The sequence below is a fragment of the Xyrauchen texanus genome, chromosome 38, assembly GCF_025860055.1.
Source record: "Xyrauchen texanus isolate HMW12.3.18 chromosome 38, RBS_HiC_50CHRs, whole genome shotgun sequence".
Lineage (NCBI taxonomy): Eukaryota > Metazoa > Chordata > Actinopteri > Cypriniformes > Catostomidae > Xyrauchen > Xyrauchen texanus.
Window position 1 is genome coordinate 37344558 of NC_068313.1, and position 24088 is coordinate 37368645.

The 24088-nt window shown below is 43.9% G+C and overlaps 1 protein-coding gene across 3 annotated transcripts in view; it reads right to left on the bottom strand.

The window, feature by feature from the left end:
* Nucleotides 1-4753: 4753 nt before the first annotated feature.
* LOC127632177 (nuclear GTPase SLIP-GC-like) overlaps nt 4754-24088 on the bottom strand; it is a 39962-nt gene continuing 20627 nt past the window's right edge. For all 3 annotated transcript variants that reach the window (XM_052110769.1, XM_052110767.1, XM_052110768.1), the window contains 6 exons: nt 23848-24002; nt 20185-20290; nt 18051-18159; nt 8068-8201; nt 7524-7608; nt 4754-7393 (listed from right to left, as the gene is read on the bottom strand). In XM_052110769.1, coding sequence (XP_051966729.1) covers nt 7278-7393; nt 7524-7608; nt 8068-8201; nt 18051-18159; nt 20185-20290; nt 23848-24002 — 705 coding nt within the window. In that variant the 3' untranslated portion in view covers nt 4754-7277. The remainder of the gene's footprint in view (nt 7394-7523; nt 7609-8067; nt 8202-18050; nt 18160-20184; nt 20291-23847; nt 24003-24088) is intronic.

Sequence of the window (24088 nt, forward strand, 5' to 3'; positions counted from 1 at the left end):
ACACACGCACCCACACACACAGACACTACACACATACACACACAGATACTACACACACATGCACACTACACACACACTCACTCACACACAAACACTACACACACATGCACACTCATACATACAAACACTACACACACACACACTACACACATACAAACACTACACACACACACACTACACACATACAAACACTACACACAGACACTACACACACATGCACACTATACACACAAACACTACATACACACACAAACACTACACACACACGCACCCACACACACGCACTACACACACACTATACACATACACACACAGATACTGCACACACATGCACACTACACCCACATACAAACACTACACACACATGCACACTACACACACATACAAACACTACACACACACACACACACACATCATACATACAAACACTACACACACACATGTACACTATACACACACACAGACACTACACACACACAAACACTACACACACTCACACTCATACATACAAACACTACACACACACACACACACACATACAAACACTACACACTACACACACACATACATACACTACACACATGCACACTACACACATACAAACACTACACACACATGCACAATACACACACATACATACAAACACACACTACACACACATACATACATACAAACACTACAACCACACACACACACTACACAAACACTCTCTCACAAACACACACATAACACAGGAGGATGTGGTTAAGAGAAACACTCTTTTTTTCTCTCCTCATCACCACAGTCACAAGAAAAAGAAAGTCCCAATAGTTTCTTCATGTGTCTTTTAGTATAGGGGCGAATACTTTTTGGTTTGTGCTCATTTACTAAGAAAACGTTTAGCCACACAGTCCATAGTGAAGCAAAAGTGTGTGAGCCCCCAACAGCAACACTGCCGCTTCACAGGATGTGTAAGAATCTTGGTCTTACTGATATTTGGAGATGTTTGAACCCATCTGGTAGAGACTATACATACACACATATATACATATATATAAGTCCATTTAGAGATCATCTGTTGTTGATTGCTCAGTTGGAAACATCTTAGTCTCAGATCACCCCCTGATGAGTTTAGAGGTGTTGCCACATATGGAGAAAACAAAATCATATAGTCGGCACTTTAATGTTTCCCTTTGGCAAAATCCTGAATTCCAACAAACGTTAAAGGCTGAAATCAATGTTTATATGGAGACCAACTGGTCCTCAGTGTCCTGTGTGGGCGTGGCTTGGGAGGCACTTAAGGCAGTTCTTAGGGGTCGGATGTCGTCTGATGGCCTCAGAGAACTGACCCGATTGAAAAACAGATATAATTCTATTTTGTCGTGGACGGTGGTGTTTTGGCTGTTCAGGGCACCTCAGTGAAATCTACTGGTGGGGAAATACTTACCTCAGCCATTGATATTAATAATGCTTTTAAAGAATTCTATCTTGATCTTTATAGTTCCATGTCATCATCTACTGATGAAGATATTAGAAACTTTGTGGAACCATTAGATCTCCCCAAACTGACGAATGAGCTTGAAATTTCTTGATTCTGAGATAACCTTGGAGGAGTTTGGCGAGGTAATTAAGGCCTTACCTTCAGGCAAGGCTCCAGGGGTTTCTAGAGTTTTTTAGATCTTATGCTACAGAACTGGCTCGACTTTTGTTAAAAGTTTACACAGATTCATTAAAGAATGGAAAGCTTCCACCAATCATGACACAAGCCCGGATCAGTCTGATTCTTAAAAAGGACAAAGATCCATGTGAGTGTAAGAGTTACAGACCAGTTTCCCTGATACAGCTAGATGTCAAAATATTATCAGAAATGTTGGCTAACCGATTAAGTTAAAGTTATGACATCTCTTATACATATAGATCAGGTGGGGTTTATTCAGGGTCGCAGCTTTTCGTATGATATTAGGCGTTTCATCAATATCATGTGATCAGTGGCGAATGATCAGACTCTGGTCGCTGCATCTCACCTGATGCTGAAAAGGCTTTTGATATGGTAGAATGGGATTATCTTTTTAAGATTTTGGAAATGTACAGATCCGGGAATACTTTTATTGGTTGGATTAAGTTACTTTATATACACCCGGTTGCAACGGTACAAATAAATTGATTAATTTCAGATTATTTTACTCTGGATAGAGGCACCGGCAGGGTTGCCCTTTTTCCCCGTCTTGTCCTGGCACCATTAGCAGGAGGATGATTTTCCAGGGGTGATGGCGGGAGGTGTGGCGCATAAGCTTTTGCTTTACACAGATTATATTTTATTATTTGTCTTGCCTCTACAGAAATAATAATTCCTTTTCTAAATTCTCAGGATACAGAGTTAATTGGTCTAAATCTGAAGCTTTGGCTCTGACAGTGTACTGCCCAGTATCGGCTTTTCAGCCGGCGCCTTCCAGTGGCCCAAACAGGTCATTAAGTATTTGGGTATTTTATTCCCAGCAAATTTGTGTGATTTAGTTAGTTAATTTTGGCCCTTTAATAAAAAGGTTTTCGAGTGATGTGGGCAGGTGGGCTTCATTTTATTTATCTACGATTGTGAAGGTTAATGTTATTAAAATTATTTGTGTTCCAAAACTACTTGCTACAATCTCTCCCTATAGATGTTCCCCTCTCTTATTTCAAGCAGTTTGATATCATAGCGAAGTCCTTTATTTGGAATGGGAAACATCCCGGATTACATTTCAGTAAGTTACATAGGCCGATTGACGAAGGTGGGCTCGGCCAACTCAAGATTTTGTTTGCTCATTGGGTGAGCCCAAGCGGGCATGAGGCAGCTCTAACTACCGCCTGGAGGGTCCAGAAAGTGGTATTATGTCTTTTAAAGTTCCGTGAGAGCGTGTGAGAACCAGGCCCTCCATGGCACCGACAAGGCCGGGGAGACCATAACCCTAGGACCCTAACCAAGGCCTAACCCTAACCCTAGCTCATTGGTCGCTTCCACCTGAGAGAGCCCCTCCCTGGTTTTATATTGAACAGGAAGTTCTTACACTTGATATGGACAAAAGAGTCCAGAGTGTTTAATTCAGACATTTATTTAAATGTTGCCTCGATCATATGACTGAACCCTAAATTACGTATGAATAAGTCCCCTTTCTGCTGGTCAGAGTGGATTGTGAGGGGGGATTCTACACTCGGTGACCTGTATGAGAGTGTTGAGATCCTTTAAAGATTTGCCTCAACATTTCAGGATTCCCAGATCTCTGTACTATTTTTGGGAGTAGCACACACCCCCTAAAGCAGCAGATACTCTGGGAGAGGTGATTACTGCTTTTGGGAAAGGTCATGAGGCATCAGTGTAATACTCCCTGCTAATTCAGAGTCTGGGGGACGGAGATTTAACTTCTCTCAAGAGATTATGGGAGAAAGATTTAAACTTGGTATTGGAGGAGGGCGTGTGGGCTAGGATCTTAAAAAACATCAAGTCTACACTTTATGCAATTTAAGATTTTACATTGATTCTATTGAACCCCCTCTAGATTGTATAAGCTTGGTATTAAAGACACGCCCACCTGCAGGTGATGCCAATCAGAAGATGGAGACACAACCCATAACGGTTCAGAGTTTTATGTGTGACGTATTGGGCACTCAAATTTCATTTTACCCCAGACTCTGTATTTTAGGCAATGGGGCGGTCATCAATATAGGGATTACATAAAACATGTTAAGGCTTGGGTCTATCCAGTGTTATGATCACCAGAAAAATAGTTTTAAGGGGATGGAAGTTGGCTGGAGTGCCCCAATTTCAGGAGTGGTGCAAGAAGATGGGGAGGGTGGCAACTTTCGAGGAAATATAATCTAGAAGACTGGGGAACTTGGAGTCGTTTATTGGGAAATGGGGCAAATATTTGGTGTTCTTGGAAGGCTCTTAGGAAGGGGCAGTGGAGAGAGAGGTATAGTTATAAATGTGTGTGTTACATATATATATATATATATATATATATATATATATATGTGTGTGTGTGTATGATCATGCGTGACCACAGGAATGTTTGTTGAGTGTCAGGGTGGGGTTGGGGATTGGGAGGGGTAATATTAGGGGGTAAGTGTTGATTACGTATATGTTTGCTTTACTGTATGAAGCAATAACAAATGTTAATCACAAGAAATCATTTAGCCCTCAAGCTTTGAAATTTTGCCTCAAGCATCTTTGGCATGTCATCAGTTGTTAGCCATGCTTGTCAATTTAAGGTGCACTCAGTCATTTTTGTTTGTCATCTTGGACTTACCGTGACATCTAGTGGTGTGGATGCAGCATAATTCCAAATCAATAGATTTCAGTTGCAGATGCCATTGTAGAAATTCACTATTCACAATCAGCCATGATTAATCCAAGAGTGAAAGTGTCCAACAAGGCGTTTACTGCGATTAAAAGTGCTATAAGTGATTTAAAATATGCAAAAAAATTTCCTACTCCCTTAAAGATATGAATGAAATGAGTGTCTTGAGATATCTCAGCGGTCTCTGTAACAGCTGTAGACTTTGTAAACAGCAAACAAAAATGTGACACTTCACCTGTCAATCATGTTGCTCGTTCTCATAGTGTTGTCTATGAAGTGGATCACTGAGGCTTTGATTCATAATGAGTACGCTATTGTACCACTCTTGAATTTAATAGCCACAGAAACAAAAAATGCTGCTCTTTTCTCTGTTTTGGTCTCAAAATTATCTTAAGAGGGCGGGGTTTTGAAATGAGGGGGCGTGGCTAATTCAACAGCTCATACATGTGGTTTTTTAATGTTACTGATTTGACTGGAGATTTCAAACCATGTGAGTGCTCATGATTTTATACAATGTTTCAAAAATTACAGTTAATTTCTTTACATGAAGAATATGAAGAATAACAGACCGTGAACAAGAGCTACAGAGCGTTACACAACCACAATACTTGGCAAAGGACAATGCAAACATGTGGGCTTCAATACATGGACATGGGTAACCACATGACATAGACAACCAATGACGAGATTAAACTGATGAACATGCTAACAAGATTAATAAGCAAGAACCAATGATACAACAGAACTGATAATAAGATAAGATGAAACCGGGGGCACGTTCTTCCCAGACAAAATGCAGCAAAACCCTGTTGTGTTACGCAAGCGTTGCAACTATGGCAGCTGAGAAGGCCATTCTTTGCGTTCTTTACAAAGAATTTTCGGAGCCTGATGAAATCGGTTTAAATATGCGTTTAATACTACAAAATACACCCGATGTTACAGTCACTGCCTTTGCCGTCCAGAATAGCAGAGGGCATCCCAATCGAGTGAAGGAATACATGGATACTGTGGTTCCTAATTATGGTGATCCAACATTTACATTTATGCATTTGGCAGATGCTTTTATCAAAAGTGACTTACAGTGCACTTATTACAGGGACAATCAATGTTCAATGTTCAATGTTCAATTTATTTATAAAGCACATATTAATACAACAGAAGTTGACCACAGTGCTGTACATAGGATAAGATAACAATCATAAAATCACAATTAAATTCTAAACATTGCCACAGGCACCTCAAAATCTAAGCGGCGTCAATAATAACCTATTACACCACTAGCACAATACTCATGAATGATCAAAACGCCAGAGTGATCCCCCCAGAGCAACCTGGAGTTAAGTGTCTTACTCAAGGACACAAATGGTGGTGACTGTGGGGATCGAACCAGCAACCTCCTGATTACCAGTTATGTGCTTTAGTCCACTACACCACCACCACTACATTTGACTCGCATTTCTTCTAACGTCTTCAACTGTTGCAACACAGACCTGCAGTGTACACATCTGTTAAGGACTTTACTTGGATCCATTGTGCGCACTGTCTCTTTAAAACAGCGGGTTATTAAGAAAAATATCAGATGTTACAATTACAACACAGAAGAACTCCCCCGCATTTTGGATTTCAGTGGCGTCTTTGACCCAAGCCCCCATGACACATTTAAAGATTATAAGAGGGGCTTAAATAGTTAAAAAGAGCTCTCGATCTACCGGTCAATTTTTGTTCCTACCCTCACCTATGGTCATGAAGGCTGGGTCATGACCGAAAGAACTAGGTCACGAGTACATGCGGCTGAAATGGGCTTCCTCAGAAGGGTGGCGGGCTTCTCCCTTAGAGATAGGGTGAGGAGCTCAGTCATCCGTGAGGAGCTCGGAGTAGAGCCGCTGCTCCTTTGAATCGAAAGGAGTCAGTTGAGGTGGTTTGGGCATCTGGTAAGGATGCCCCCTGGGCGCCTCCCTAGGGAGGTGTTTCAGGCACGTCCAGCTGGGAGGAGGCCTCGGGGAAGACCCAGGACTAGGTGGAGAGATTACATCTCCACACTGGCCTGGGAACGCCTCGTGGTCCCCCAGTCAGAGCTGGTTAATGTGGCTCAGGATAGGGAAGTTTGGGGCCCCCTGCTGGAGCAGCTGCCCCCGCGACCCGACTTCGGATAAGCGGTTGAAGATGGATGGATGGATGGCTTAAATAGTAAGGCAAAAAAGTTATTAAAATTTCTTGATTCTGAGATAACCTTGGAGGAGTTTGGCGAGGTAATTAAGGCCTTATCTTCAGGCAAGGCTCCGGGGTTTCTAGAGTTTTTTAGATCTTATGCTACAGAACTGGCTCAACTTTTGTTAAAAGTTTACACAGATTCATTAAAGAATGGAAAGCTTCCACCAATCATGACACAAGCCCGGATCAGTCTGATTCTTAAAAAGGACAAAGATCCAAGCGAGTGTAAGAGTTACAGACCAGTTTCCCTGATACAGCTAGATGTCAAAATATTATCAGGAATGTTGGCTAATCGATTAAGTAAAGTTATGACATCTCTTATACATTTAGATCAGGTGGTGTTTATTCGGGGTCGCAGTTCTTCTGATGATATTAGGCGTTTCATCAATATCATGTGGTCAGTGGCGAATGATCAGTCTCCGGTCGTCATTATTAAAACAAACTTTAAATCTTAAAGACACACTTTTTAAACTGATATGAACTTAAATCTACTCATCCACATTTTAACAACTCATGACAAAATAAAAATAGAGAAAGTGATATTTAACCAGGTTAACTAAAAGGATTACACAATTGGAGATGTGTACTAAAACAATGACCAATATAGGGTCGAATTAAACCAAGATCTACACTAAAATGCCCCATGTTCTCTAAAAGCCATTTAAAAAAAAAAAAAAAGAAGCAAAAATAAAAATATCTAGTCTCATCATATATTGTAGTTTGCTCCACATATTTTCTGTTAACAGTGCTGATTTAATCATCTTCATCTGAGTCGATGTCTTCATCTGAGTCGATGTCTTCATCTGATTCGATGACATCAGACAGTCGCTCTTCAAGCCTCTTCAGCTCTTCTATGTCTTTGAACACATCTATAGAAAACATATGGCTATATATCATATATATATATATATATATAACATGAGTGGAACGTGTGAAAGACTGAAATAGACAATTGTCTGTTACTTTGTCATAATCTGTGAAGCTTCTTACTGTATTTACCTGGTAGAGTGTTTTCATGGGTCTTCTGAAGTGAGTGTTCCATTGATTTCACTGATTCAGACTCAAGTGTCTTCCTTATTTCTCGCTTTAGCAAAAACAATATAACAAAATAGCCTCATATTAATAAGCGGTGCTGGTACTTTATGATAGAGAATCGTCATATGACATTATTTCACTTAATTACATATTCGAGTCATTGGAGAGGCACAGATTGTCTGATGAATGTTTTGTACCAAAATTGCAAGAGCTTTCTCAAAATCACAAACTGATTGACATCTCGCAGTGTTCACTAGTCTAGCCACTGGATTCAACAATCTATATATGTTTCATGATGTCAAATCTTTGGAAGTTTTGATTAAATGGCTTCTTAACCAAAAACAAAGTGTTGTTCGTTGTTTTACATCTCTTCCATTTTAAGTGTCAGAATAAACTTTAAAAATGTACTAGATTTTATGCCCATATAAAGAAAAGTCTGACTATGCAAGACTAAGAATTGTCTTACTATAGTAGCCATGATATTTGTCAATGAATGCAAAACAATTACCTGTAAATCAGCAAACTTGTCAAGCATTTCCTTTTTTGCATCCCTGAACATTTTTCGTTTTAATGATTCGATTGCTTCCTTCAGAATTGTCTGTCTCCTAATCATGGATCCTTTTCCCTTTTCCTTTGCTGCTTCTAAAATAGTCAGAATGATTTGAGTGTCATTATCTGCTTTAAATGAGATTTACCCAAGCTTTAAGACACACACAAAACATTGATTGTAATAATAACAAATCCCATGTTCCCTGTCTGTCACTCACTCAACGTTGTGTCGATGTAGTGACACTAATGGTTTGATCTTGAGAGCCCCAATCACCTTTGCTTAAAATAAAAAAGCCCAATGAGAATTGGTGAGTGGAATTTGCAAGCCACTCTCTGCCCAGACATACGGGTATAAAAGGAGATGGGGTGCACTACTCATTCCGATTTTTTCTTGGGAGATGAATGCATGCTTTTGTTCATCCTCTCACCTTTCACTATGCTGCTGTTTTTTTACGGTGCGTTTCAGCGTTCACCCTCGCATGGTCAATTGTTGTGCTTCCCCTGGGCACTTCAGGTGCAAAAAGAGTATATTCTAAAGAGTATATTTTCTTCTAAAAGAGCTCGCACAAATGATTGGCATCTTTTTAAAGATGGCCTTTTGCATTTGTGCTACTGAATGTGGCCGTTATCTCTCCCCTCCGGATAGCCATGAAATCTGTCTTGAGTGCTTGGGGCGCCAGCACGCCGAGTCAGCTTTAGTGGAAGGGTCATGCTCTCATTGAGAGAAAATACCCATCAGAACATTGCGGTCGCAGCTCACTTCCTTCTTCGTAAAGCAAGAAGCCACCACGGCTGCTTCCCAACCCGGTCTGTCCTGGGCTGATACTCAGGTGGCCTGGCCGGCAAGCACCGTGGGTGATCTGGATGTGGACATGGAAGTGTTTCCGCCGGCTCAGCTCCCGCAGACCTTCCATCCCCCAGCATGCTCGTTCTAACCAGAAGAGCTGTCGAGCGATGCAGGCGGTCCACCCCAGGGTGGATTTAATGTCTAGTTTGTGGCTTGCGATGAGGAAGAGTTATTGGTGGCCACATCAAATGATGGGCTTGTGCTATCGCTTCCTGGAAGAGCCCAAGCTGCTAACGAAGTCGTGGAAGGTGCCTTTTTCTGTGATCCGAACCAACAACACAAACCGCCAAGGCAGCGTACACTCACCTTCCGGGCATCCTCAACCCTGCAGCGGACGTGCTCTCATGGTAGGTAACACACTGCGGGCAGTGGAGACTCCATCCCCATGTAGTTCAGCTGAATTGGGAGAGATTTGGGGAGGCGCAGGTAGACCTGTTCGTCTCCCAAGAGTCCTCTTACTGCCCCCTTTGGTTCTCCCTGTCCAAGGCCCCCCTCGACATGGATGCCTTGGTAAACAGCTGGGCTGGGGAGCTAGGCAAGTATGCGTTTCCACCAGTGAGCCTCATTGCACAGACTCTGTGCAAAGTAAGGGAGGACGGGCAGCAAGACCTGTTCGTTGCACCATACTGGCCCAACTGGACTTAGTTCTTAGATCTGATGCTTCTGGCAGTAGCCCCTCCCTGGCGTATTCCCCTGAGGCAGGACCTTCTCACTCTCACCCGGACCTCTGGAACCTCCACATCTAGCTCCTGGACAGGATGCTGAAGACCAAGCAAATATTCTGCCAGTAGTGGTAAATACGATCGCTCAGGCCAGAGTCCCCCCAACAAGGTGGCTGTATGCCTTGAAGTGGCATCTCTTAACAAACTGTTGTTCTTCCCACAGAGGTGCGTGGTTGGGTCTGTGCTGTTTCCTACAGGAAGGGTTGGAGTGACAGTTATCTCTGTCTACCCTGAAGGTGTACGTGGTTGCTATAGCAGCATATCACGATACACTGAATGGGAGACCCTCATGACAGCACAACCTGATCACCAGGTTCCTCAAAGGTGCAAGGAGTTTGAATCCTCCTAGGCCATGCCTTATTCCCTCTTGGGATCTCTCTGTGGTCCTACCTGTCCTACAGAGAACCCCCTTTGAGCCCCTGGAGCAGGCCGAGCACTTTGTCTCTGAAGTCAGCCCTCCTGGTGGTGCTCACTTCCATCAAGATGAGGGACCTGCAGGCGCTCTCTGCAGGCGCTCTCTGTCACCAGCGAATGCATGGAGTTTGGGCTGGCACACTCTCACATGATTTTGAGACCCCGGCCCGGTTACTTGCCCAAAGTTCCCACCACTCCCTTTCGGGAGTGAAGCTGCAAGCGCTCCCTTCAGAGGAGGAAGACCTGGCCTTGCCGTTGCTATGTCCAGTTCACGCCCTGTGCATCTATCTGGACCGCACACAGAGCTTTAGGTGCTCAGAGCAGCTCTATGTCTGTTTTTGAGTAGCAGAAGGGGAAAGCAGAGTCTCCAAGCAGAGGCTGGCCCATTAGATTGTGGATGCCATTGCCCTGGCTTACCAATCGCAAGTCCAGGCGCACTCCACTAGAGATGTTGCGTCCTCCTGGGCACTGGCAAGGGGGGGCCTCCCTGGCACACATATGCAGAGCTGCAGGTTGGGCTACACCCAATACCTTTGCAAGGTTTTACAACCTGCGCATAGAGCCGGTTTCGACCCGAATGTTACGCGATAACAGCAGGTAGGCTGGGAGGCTAGTTGGGTGTACCGCTTGCATTTGCGCCTTTCCCCTTTTTCAAAGGTGATAATGTACACCTTTTGTCGACAACAGTTAACAGGGTTAACAGTTCCCAGTAACTGGTTAACCCTGGACGCATATTTAATTTCTTAACCACTATTCGGTGACAAACTCCGCAGAGGAGTAACGGCACCAGGCCCAGCACTCGTGGTATCCCCCTTTTTAGGTGAGCAATTGTCCTCGGGCTCAGTGCTCTATACGTGGTGATTCCATTTTGGTAATCCTGAATGATGCGTTTCCACTGTTCGGATTCCCCATAGGTGAACCCTGTGTTTCCCCTCGACAGAGCTTTCTCTGCGATATCAACAACAGAACACATAGGGTGACCATATGTCCTCTTTTTCGGAGCATCCGGCCAGGATTTCAAAATTTGAAATGTCCAGGATTCGGCATTAGTTGCATTATGAAGTGCATCTGGTCTAATTCTTCATTGTGTGTGCACGCATATTTGCATTGATTTAACCCCTCTTTGTAATTCCCGCCTTCTCGTACACCAAGAGGCTTGCAGCAACTATTGGCCAAATTCCTGTCTGTCAATCTCTCCGTGAAGCGCTGTTGTGTTCAGCATCAAACAGTTGCTTCACAGTAACAGCAAATGACAGCTGAGTGGAAACTATGCCCAAACGAAAGTGCAAATTTACAAAAGATTTGCACAATTAATCCCCATACTTTCGTCCAGGTTGAGATCTGTGGGAAGCAGAATGTATGACTGTACGAATGTATGAAGTAAAGCTGGCACTTCTGTCTCTGTTGCTAATAAAGGTGCAAATGATTTAGAAGTACACATTAGCTCTGCTAAGCATAAAGGGTCAGCAAAATGTGAAAATTCATCAGGTACATTTTTTTTTCCTTTTTCTCGAAAAAAAAAAAAGGTGTACTCTTTTTGGAAAACCAGAGTATGGTCTCTGGATGTTTCGATTACCGAAAGTGAACTGGAAGAACCAGAGAGAAAGGCGTAAGGTACATGTCTCCATTCTGAACCAGTATGTGTGCGACAAAACTCAAATTGAAAAGAGTGAGACCTCTGTGAAACATTCGGTAATGTACAACATTCTCAGACAATTAATATAGTTGTTGTTCCCCGTCTGTCGCTCACTTCAACGTTGTGTCGAAGAAGTGACACCAGGGGTCTCTCTTGAGAGCCTTATGCATCTCTGAACTTTGAGAAAAGGCCAATGAGATATTGGCGGCTTTCTCCTTCTCTACACGGCAGTGCAGCTTTGCCCCTGGGCGCTTCTAAAAGCGCTGCTTTTAAAAGATACATTTTCCCTAAAAGAGTGTTTTTCTCTAAAAGAGCAATACACAGCGGCGTTGAACGTCCTTTTCAGGACGTGTCTTTAAAAAGATGCCTTACCGCTCCTGTGTAGTTCCTGGATGTGGTTGAGTTCTCTCCGCTCCTGATGGTCACAGGCTTTACCTCGTGTGTCTGGGCCACGATCACACCGAGGTAGTGTTTGTGGATGGTTCGTGTTCTCACTACGAGAACATTACCATGGCAACGTTGCGGTCGCGGCTTTCCTTCCAAAGAAGGAACGCCACTCCAGCCGCCCCCCGCGTCGCTCCTTCCCATGGGATTGAGGACGACACGGCTGGCCGACATGCTTGCCCGGGCCGGCATCAGCGTGGGGTTGGACTGGAATCCTCTATCCTCCCCACAGCCTTCGCGGCTGGATGATTGGTTCCTCTGGTCTGCGCGCCGCTCACAGCCACGCCCCGGTTCCTTTCTTCTAGGAAGTGCATGATGAGCTGATGAGGTAATGGAGGGCAACTTTCACTGCCCGTAATCGATCCTCTCACTCATCCACTCTCACTACCCTCGACGGCGGAGCGGTCCACAGGTACACAACGGTCCCCCAGGTGGACAGAGCGGTTGCGATCCACCTGTGTCCAGAAAACGCCACCACCTGGTGGGATTGCCCGGTGCTACCCTCCAGGGGCTGTAGGATGACGTCGTCACTGGTCTCCAAAGCCTACAGCGCCACCGGACAGGCCGCTTCCACCTTGCATGCAATGGCCCTACTGCAAGTCCACCAGGCCAAGGCACTTAAAGATCTGCACTTGGGTAGTCCTGACCCCGATGTGCTGCAGGAACTATGCTCAGCGACCGACCTCGCCCTCAGGGCCACGAAGTCACAGAGCGATCACTCGGGCAGGCGATGGCTACCTTCGTGGTTCAGGAACGGCATCTGTGGCTGAACCTGGTCGAGATGCGCGAAGGGGACAATGCACGCTTTCTCAACATGCCTGTCTCCCAGTTCGACCTTTATGGTGACACCATCGAGGACTTCGCCAAGCAGTTCTTAGCGGTGAAGAAGCAGACGGAGGCCATCTCTCACATCATGCCCCGTCGCACTTCCAGCACGGGCAGTGCCCCGTCTGCCTACCGAGGGCGACCTCCTGTGGCTTCCAAGAAACGTGCAGCTCCGCCTGAGGAAGCACCTTCTTTCTCAGGGACGGGGCGCTCTCTGGCATCCGCACCCAGACATTTAGAACCTCCACGTCTGGCCCCTGGATGGGATGCAGAAGATCAAGCTGGCCTAACACCTGCTGACATAGACACGATCAACCAAGCCAGAGCTCCCTCTACCAGGCAACTTTACGCCCTGAAGTGGCGCTTGTTCGCGAATTGGTGTTCTTCCCGGGCAGACAGCAAGTCTTTGGGTAAGCACGACTTAGTTATCAGGTTCCTAAGAGGCGCCCGGAGATTGAATCCCTCCTGGCCAAGCCCGTTTCCCTCCTGGGATCTCTCAGTGGTCCTCTCGGGCCTTCAGAGACCCCCCTTCGAGCCGCTAGAATCAGTCGAACTCAAGGCCTTCTCCCTGAAGATGGCCCTCCTGATTGCGCTCGCCTCCATCAAGAGGGTCGGGGACCTGCAAGCATTCTCTGTCACCAGCAGACACTCATGTGATCCTAAGACCACTACCGGGCTACGTGCCCAAGGTTACTACGACTCCCTTCAGGGACCAGGTAGTGAACAGCGGAAAGGGAACACTGTCTCCAAACAGAGGCTTTCCCACTGGGTGGTTGATGCCATTACATTGGCCTATCACACACAGGCCATGCCCGCCCGCTTGTGGGTTCAAGCACACTCGACGAGAAGTGTGGCATCCTCGTGGGCACTGGCCAAAGGTAACTCCCTAGCAGACATATGCAGAGCAGCAGTTTGGGCAACACCCAATACCTTTACAAGATTTTACAATCTCAGGGTTGAGTCGGTTTCATCCCGTGTTTTCTCAGGTCCAAGCCGGTAGAACTCGGTAATGCAGTAACAACTGACTGGGTGTACCGCTTGCACCTAGCGCCCTTTCCCTCCGCTGAGACAATACCGTGCGCTCTTATCCCAGGAGATCCCACTAACTCGGCTCCCTGGATGACTCCTCCCTAGCCCTCTGGTCCGCGAATTGAGTGGAGGAATTCGCCGACCAAACCCAATGCGGATACTCAATTTACCCTGTACTGGAATAGGTGCTCCACAGGTCAGGCCCCCATGTGGACTTATCCACCTGTGTGTATTTTCCACAGTACGGTCCCCTTGCGAGTGGAGCCGTGTCTCCCTTGGACAGTCCTCACTGACCCCCGGTCGCCGTGTTTGTAGCAACTCCTCCCTCCCAATGAGGTAGGATCTACCACTGCGCCATTCTCCACATGTGACCTAAAAGCCTATGTGATGTATTTCTCCACTCTTTACCTCCCCCAGTCTGGGCAGGTGTGGTCTCCGTAGGGTCTTTCCCCCCTGAAAGAATAGGAACTGGGAAAGAACACCTTCCCCGATGCATGTGATAGCGTTAAGATCATCCCAGCCGCTTTAACTCTATGTGAGAAACATAGAGAGAGAAAAGACATGCAAATTCTGTCTGCCAATTTCTCATTGGCTTTTTCTCAAAGTTCAGAGATGCATAAGGCTCTCAAGAGAGACCCCTAGTGTCGCTTCTTCGACACAACGTCTCATTCCCTCCAACAGGGAACGGAGGTTACAACAGTAACCTAGACGTTAGACTAATAGTGAATTTCTGGCTTCAATATACTGTTCTAACAAAGATTTTGGACAGTTCACAGAGCATGGGGATACCCGGAGTGGCACCGGAAATAGAAACCAAGCAATCGAGAGAATGTACCATCGCTCATCATGGCTGGTTAGGACAAACCTCTGATTAACATATATACCTTTTATCACATGTCATGAATGTGGCTTCCTCAGTCTCTTCTATTTTCAATTTCTGAGCAGAGGCATAGCCAAAAGTGGGTCGGGCTGGGCCTGGGCACACCCAAATTAGACCCAGACCCACCAAGAATATTAGAAATTTTTGACTCGATTTCTTAAAGTGTAAAAGAACTGTTTAATTAGCCGCTTCTCTGTTGTTAAAAAAAAAAATTATAAACATTTTTATTGAGGCCCACCAAAAAGCAATTTCCTGGATATGCCATTGTTTCCAAGTACTGGAGTTTAAACAAACAAGGCTGGGCATAGAAATGCATCAATTCTCAGACTTCAAACTCTGCAGACATGTTTACTAAGTTCTGATCTCTGTTTTGTGTGCAGCTGTGTTGTGTTCTATTGTCACTATCACTGTAGAGGACCTGTTTTTAGATAAACAAAATGGTTTCACTTGAACACCCCTTCTTGCGAGAGGAAGCAGCGGGGTGTTGCTCTCGTGCAGTCTCATGAACTCATGAAGCATCCGTCAACAGTTTCACTAAATAATACATTCGATTTCAGTTTCTCATCAAATCTTATCGTACACTTTCATAACAATCATGAGTCTCATGGAATAATTGATTAGACTTCTGAATGATACTTTTGTGTTCTTTTGATGCTTGAAGAGGTGTCACCATAAACTGCCATTGTATGACATCACTGAGCACAACATTTATTCACAATTTCTCCCTTTGTGTTGAGAAAAAGAAAGAAAGTCATACAGGGTTACAACCAGACCCGGTGCCAGACACAAATTCACGGACGGGCATTAAATTTTTTTCAGGGGGGTACAACTGAGATAAACCTAATTCCCTAATTGCATAATAACATTAAATGATTATGAATTGAATATGTATGATACAATGATAATGATCGATAGTAGCCTGTTACATAATGTACTGACGCTATTCAAATTCATAACTGACGCTAAAGATTTGTGCTGTTTAGGCTCACGCAGCCTCTCGATGAAACAAATAGGCCTAACTGCAGCTCACACAAAGAAACTCAGTTAGCATACTGCGGTAAAAAATTCAAAATGTGCAAGTTAGTTTTTATATTTATAACATGAAGCAACACCATACAACCAAGTGCTGAATACCATCACGATTGAAAATGTAACACTGATTTCGACAGTTCAATAAACAAGTAATTCATATTAAGTCACTTACATTTTAGATGCAATGTTGACTTTTTGTTCTATTTTAAAACAAAGATCCCAGCAGAAACAGAACGCATCTCACAGTCAACCGTGTTTTCATTACTAAACAATTCAGTGTTTTAAACGAATCGGTTGAGTCAAAGATTCAATGACCCATTCATGAACGACTACATTATTCTTGATGAATCAGCTGTTTGAACGAATCGTTTGAACAAATGACTCAATGACTCGCTTAACACCGCAGCCGCTTATCCCTTACCCACCTGTGGCCGTGACGTCCCTTGCTTGAGGCTATGGCTTTGGCAAGTAACGTTAGACCAACTAGTATCGCTGGAATGGGTAGCCTCTGCAGTGTTGGGAGTTGGATCGACCTCTTGTGAACTGCTACACCCTGGGTCTTCTCCCCTTACCTCGCTGCTCTCTTCTGCCAACTTTGGTGGTCTTTGATTAAAGAAACGCCTTTTATCCATGGTAACTGTCACACGAAATAGCTCAGCATAGTTGTTTAAAAAAAAATAACAGCTATCGTTATTAAGCACTACTATGCTTAGGACACAAACAAATATTCCCGCGCTCACTATCGACAAACCAATCAAATCCATTTAAAAATATTACTTTTTAAATCAGACCAAACACATTTTTAATTTTATTCAGGAGTTTATTCATCATGTATATACAAAACGACAACTTACCAACTTGTAACGAAAGTTACAGTAGCCTATTGATAAAAAAAATATAAATAAAAGTGCAAACAAGCAAGGACTGGTGGTTGGTCGACTCCCGCGGGACTACTAACATTCACGACTAGATTTGATGGTCGAGTGCGGGCGCAGGCGGTAATGGGTTGCGGGAGAATAAAACGATTCGTGGGACTCCCTATCTAAATAAAACATCCAAAAACAAATACATTGTTATTCATCTATTGCACAAAAGCAATAAGAACATCTAAACAAAATAACGATTTACAGTCGCAAGCATAAGTAGTTGTTCTCATTATAACGTTTTTGTGCAGCGTTGTGCAATGTAGCCAATCACAGACATATGTGTTGATTTCTAAAACGCAATGGCCAATCAGATGCATTTCAGATAAAATCCACTCACCGCTCAAAACGTTGGAGTTTTTGTTCAGTGCTGAGTTCTGCATGCTGCATAATAAAAGAGCTTTGTGAGATCGCGATGAAATGAGATGTGAGACGTGACATAGAGTTGATGAAGGGAGACAGGATCGTCCAGGGCGGGCACTAGTGACTCGCAGGGCGGGCCAGGCCCCCCAATGCCCGCCCATGGCGCCGGGACTGGTTATAACAACGCAGGGGTCAGTAAACAATGACAGAATTAAATTTTTGGGGTGAACTAACGCTTTAAGGTAACAATTGCACAGTTCCACTTTTTACAGCAATTAGAAACATTTTAACACAGAATTACTACCAAACTTCTGGGTTACTTGTGAAACCCCCTGTTCCCTAATGGAGGAAATGAGACTTTGTGCCGATGTAGTGACACAAGGGGTTCGATCTTGATCACGTGAATCAACTTTCCTTTAAGCAGCTACTTCTAACTGATCTGATCTTAAAATGACTTTCACCAGTGGCGGACTGGCCATCGGGAGCACCAGGACTTTTACAGCCAGTGCGAAATGGCCCAGCCGTGAAACGGGACAAGCTGAAATGGGCCGCGTTATACAGTACGGGCCACAAACGGCACCGCAATATGCTTTTGGGCCACATTCCATACACCCCCCCAACAATTTCTCTTCCCAGTCTGCCCCCTGACTTTCACCAATGTATTTGGGTTAATGTAGTTAAATAAAATTTTAAACTTGAATAAAACCACTTATTTAAATATAATAATTTTGTTTTAGGTTAAAAATGATTATTTTTAAAATGTACAAACATGTTGACTTCAAAATGAAATAAAATCAAAGAATGCTGCAATTTCAATGCTGACTTACCATCATAGGAAGAGGCCAAAGCCTCCTGAATGACTCTTTTGATTGACGAGTACATTTCCTTCTTTCTTTTGACAGATTTTTCCTTGAGGTATTCTTTCAGATCGGCTTCCTTTTCAGAGAATTAAAGAGTGTGTAAGTGTGTAATATCACGTCATTTTCATCACCAAACGTTATCAACAAGTGAAAATAAATAAACAAATGTTTGCAAAATTTTTCGTCTTTTGCTTGTTTCCATTCAAATTAACTTGTATTGATTAAAATGGTGTGCGTGATGACGTCATGCCTAAAAAAACACTATCACATTTTTTCCAATGTTTTGGTAAAATGGGGAGAGTATTGAGACAATTCATTGAAATTGGTAAGCTTACTGTCATTTTAATTTCACAAATATAAGCAATCAGAAGAGGATGAATTGCAATCAAAAGGGAGAAGTTGCCATTCGTAAGTATAATTATTGTGTTGTGCAAGTATGTGTACATTTGATATGTAAATTGTTGTTGTGTAAATATGTTGTTTATTGTAATTGGTATATGTCTCGTCACTGTCATGACTGATATGTTGCTCGGACCTGCACACAAGACTTTCACCTACTGTTGTACTTGTGTACATGGTCGTGTGACAATAAAGTGATTTGATTCTGTAACATCGGTCCTGATGTTGCAACTATCGCTGGTTGCCATCGGTTACGACCCGAATGCGATTCAAGCTGCAGCAAGTATTGGAGAAACTTTCAGTCTCAGTATCAGGATCATCATGGATGTGTTTATGATGTGTACACAGATATTATAGGAACATTGATGCATGTTGCAGAGTGGAGGGGGCGGGGCCGGGCTGGAATGTCACATGCCTGGTCCCCAATCGGCCTGATGGGGCGCGCGAGGGATAAAGGCGGCCGGTGACGATGGTTCGAGAGAGAGAGAATTACAGGCATGTCCGTCATGTATGCGTTTATGCGTTTTGAGTTTAATTAAATTATCATTTATGTTGACAAGCCGGTTCTCGCCTCCTCCTTGCCCATCCTTTAACTGTGTTACATTAGTGCCGAAGCCCGAGAAGGAGGCTGGGGAGCGCCGCTGCCATCTGCCAGGTGACGGAGTAGCCCGACCGGCCGTCATCCGCGGAGCAAGTGGGGACTGGATAACCAACCGCCTTTATCCCTCGCGCACCTCATCAGGCCGATTGGGGACCAGGCGTGCGATATTCCGACCCAGCCCCGCCCCCCTCCGCTCCACAATGTTTTAAAATGTTCAAAAGCTTATTTTCTGAAAGTGAACTTGGCATTGGACAAATTTAGTTTATGCTCTTGAAAAAAGTCTAGAACATTCTGAGAACGTCATTCAGACGACTTTATTAATCTACGGATCATTTAAGTGTGTGTAAAGAAAAGGCAAGTATGTGTCTAAAAATAAAAAATAAACTGTTTGGTAATTAATTATTTTATTTAATGCTTTATTCGTTTGGTAATTAATTAATTTAATACAGGGAATTTTGCCAGCATTTTCTCATAGTAAGGTAAACAATATTTTAATATAATTGGGTTATATGTTAGTGTCCAAAAAAGCACAATGACGTTTTTCTCCCAGTATTGTGTATTTATGTTTAATTTAAAACATCTTTGTGCACAGAAATTATGTTTTTTGTATTGTGGGATAATTCCACGACTGCCGTCTATTATTTTGAACGGTGTGGAAAAGCAACTTTAATAAATAAACGAATGTCTATCACGATTAAACGAGTCACAAACAGTGGCTTCACTTGTTCTCCTGGTCACTTGTTGATAACCGGTGCATGATACGAGATATTTGATGTGTTTGCAGCATCAGATCTGTGCAGGTGTGCCGTTAGCATCATAACAATGCGAGTAACGCTTCACGTACAGTAAATTAGCTTTCAAAGATGTATACGTTGTCGTCATGATTAACACAGGCTAACGATTGGGGTCAAGTCATGTGACACCATATTTTTGTGTTCATGCCAATTTCCTCGAAAAAAGTGTTTCCAAACCAGTTTTTCATCAATAGTTATGTTAGTGAACATCAATAAACACATTATAGTATGGAGTAGATGTAAATACAAGGATGAAGACTATAAACGATTACTCTATGAATGTAAAGCATGACGGACACAAACTCACCTCACTTTTGATGAATTCCCGAATATAATATTCAGCAGTGTCTTTTCCTGGGTTAGGAGTATCACTTTTTAAGATGCTGAATTTATTCATTTGTTCCAGCACTGATCTGTTTGTTTTACCCATTGAAGCCAGGAAAAAAACAGGTAAAATTGGTTAAAAATATACATTTATTACATTATGATGACCACTAAGATCACAGGCACACCAGTGTTTTGGCAAAATCCTATGATTCTGCAGCAGATCCTTGACAGAGATGTGGAGCGTGTGTTTCAGGTGAAAAAAAGAGACCGTCATTGTCAAGGTCAATTCTCATTTGGATCAAAACTCTACATCAGCAAACCCAAATATTGTGTTCCCATTCTTAGATGCGGATACTCCTTTTACATTAAAATTAATGTGCTGAATAAGTATATTCAGATCTTTGAGAAAAGGCCAATGAGAATTGGAAAGTATTTGCATGCCACTCCCCCGACATACAGTTATAAAAGGGAGGATGGAATGCGGATCCATTCATATGTCAGCGGGCTGAATACTGCTAATGAACCATTGACCTCTTCAGAAGCATGTGCTGTTGGATATACGGTGCATTCCAGCGGCTTTCTCTCCACTCTGCCCTCCACTGCAGACTATGCCCCTGGCAAAATCATGCTCACCTGCCAAAATCACGTTGAGGAAGCATTCGTGGATGGTTAATGTTCTCATTGCGAGAACATAACAATGCCAACGTTGCGGCCATGGCCGCCCTGGTTGATGCTGAAGGCGATTCAGGGGCTTCAATGGCTACGGTTCCACCGGGGAAACCCCAAGGACACCCATTCCCCAGAATGCTCATTTGCACCTGTCCAGTTCTGGGATAAGACAGACAGCTCACCTCAGTGCCAGCCTAATGTCTCTTTTGGAGCTCGTGAGCCAGATGAGATGTCAATCGCTGCATCAGAGAGCACCTTGGTGATGTCGGACGCCAAGGACTCAACCGGGTCAAGGACTCAACCCAGTCTGAGGCCGACACAGAGCTGACCGGCATACTTGCCCGGACCACCGCGAGTATTGGGCTTGAGTGGAAACCTCCACTCGCCTCTGACCACTCACATCATCCCCGAGGGGGCCCACACAGACAGTCTCAAAGTAAATGCTGTCAAGAATTGGTCTCGACCAGGTTCTACCAAGGAACTCCAACGCTTCCTGGGCTTTACTAACTTCTACAGGTGATTAATTCACAACTTCAGCACCATAGCAGCCCCTCTCTCCTCAAAGAGCGACCTAAAACTTTTCAGAGGACTTCTCCGGCCATAAGGGCCTTCCAGAATCTTAAAGTAAGATTCACCACTGCACCTGTACTCCATCCTGATCCTTCCAAGCCTTTCATTGTGGAAGTGGATGCCTCCAATATTGGAATAGAGCGATTCTCTCCCATCGACATGGTAACCCAGTCAAGATGTATCCTTGTGCTTTCTTCTCTCGCAAACTCAACTCTGCAGAACAAAACTATGACGTGAGGAATCACAAGCTTCTGTTCATGAAGCATGCACTTGAGGAATGGCGGCATTGGTTAGAGGGTTCTCAACACCCATTCTCCATCCTTATGGATATTCCAGAAATATCTGGAATATTTACGCTCCACCAAACGACTCAACATGAGACCAGCACTTTGGGCTTTGTTTTTCTCCAGATTCAACTTCTCTGTGACGTATTGTTCTGGATCTATGAACTCCAAGGCTGATGCCCTCTCTCAGATCTATTCCTCTGAATCCCCTGAGTCCCCTCTGACCATTCTACCCGAATAAGTGATCGCGTCCCCTGTTAAGTGGGAAATCATGAAAGAGATCGAGCAAGCCACTCTGACAGAACAACCTCCACCCGGTTGAACTAGAGACCATGTCTACATTCCTGCCAAGCTCTGTCCTCAAGTCATGCAGTGGGTCCATACTTCCCTGAGCTCTGGTCAACCAGGTGAGAACCGGACCATACAATTGGTTCAGAATAAAATCTGGTGGCCTTTCCTGTCACAAGATGTTGCTCAGATTGTAAAGGGGTGTTCTTTTTGTGCCCAAACAAAATCTTGCAGATTTCTTCCACTGGGACTCCTCCACCCCTTACCCATCCTACAACGTCCCTGGTCTCACATTGCCCTAGACTTCCTTACTGATTTACCAGTATCTCGGGAACACAAACATCATGGTGGTAGTGGATAGGTTTTCCAAAGCCTGCAATCTTGTCCCACTCAAGAAACTACCTTCCGCTCTAGAGATAGCTGAGACCATCTTCCATTAAGTGTTTTGGCTCTACGGTTTACCAGATAGCATCGTCTCTGACAGAGGACCTCAGTTTACCTCTCAGATTTGGAGGGATCTCTGCAAACTTCTGAATGTCAACGTCACCCTGACTTCCAGTTATCATCCTCAGTCGAATGGCCAGACTGAATGCATCAACCAAGAAGTAGGTCACTATCTAGACCTTCTGTCTCTCGAACCAGAATGATTGGTGTCGATTACCCTCTTTGCAGTTCCTCTATTGTTTGACCCCTTTTCAATGTATCCTGGGATACCAACCTCCGCTCTTTCCCTGGTTGGGAGAACTGTTGGAATTACCTGCAGTTAACCACTGGATGTAGGGCAGCAAACAAGTCTGGGAGTCTGCCCATGTCCACCTGCAGAGAGCCATCCATCAGCAGGAAACATAGGCTGACCGACATTGTCGACCCTTCCCAACTCTTCGCACAGGTCAATGAGTGTTGCTGTCCACCCGAGACCTTTGTCTGTGACTACCCTACAAGAAACTCTCCCCCAGGTTTGTGGGCCCATTCAAAATCATCAAGCAAATTAACCCTGTGTGTTATAAACTTCAACTGCCTACTCACTACCGTATTTCTCCTACTATCCATGTGTCTCTCCTCAAACCAGTGGCTGAGTCTTCCAGTGTCTCCACCAACAACCTTTCCCCTCCTCCTCTTGACCTCAATGGGGAGATCGGCTATCGAGTCAAAGTTCTCCTTGACGTTCGACGAGTGGCCGAGTTCTACAATATCTGGTGGACTGGGAGGGCTATGGACCAGAGGAACAATCTTGGGTCTCTTCAGAGGACATTCTGGACCCTTCTCTTATCTAGGAATTTCACCTAGCTCATCCTGACCGTCCGGCTTCCAGGCCCCAGGGATGCTCTAAAGGGGTCCCTCAAAGGGGGAGTACTGTCACAACTTACCAATCTATTCACACAAGATCTCATTCCCCTGAGCATTAACCCATAACCGGACTACATTTCCCAGAACCCCTTCCCGCCATTGATTCTCACACCTGTTTGCCATTCATTCATAAACTCCCTGTGTATATATTCCATGCTCAAACTTCACTGTGACGTCTTGCCAATTCACCCAGTTGCCTTGCATTTCTGGGCGTTATCTGTACCTACTGCCTATCTGTTGTGATTACTGCCTGTACTTGGATTACCCTTTTATTTACCATCTTTTATTTGTTTTTCTCTGGATTTCTTAACTGGTTTTGACCTCTGCCTGGTTAGCTAAGATTTCTATTAAACTCTGTACATGGATCTTCACTTAGTGTCTGGCTCTGACTCGATACATTGACAATATAATTTTAAACATTACTTACCTGTATATAACAATATTCAATTAAAAACTACATGAAGTAATGATGTAGTAGAACTTACTGAAAAAAATTATTGAAATCTTTGTCAATGCAGCTGTACATGTGTTTGGCCAAACACTCGTTCAGATCTACTTTATTTACTCTTGAGCGGTATGATCCTCCATGTTTGCAGAGAGCTTCAAGGGTTTTATGGTATGATTGGTTACTCTTATTAGACTGAGTAAGAACAAAGATAACTGCATTTTAAAATCATGTAAATATATGATTTAATTTCCATTATATAATTTAAAAATGATTGAATT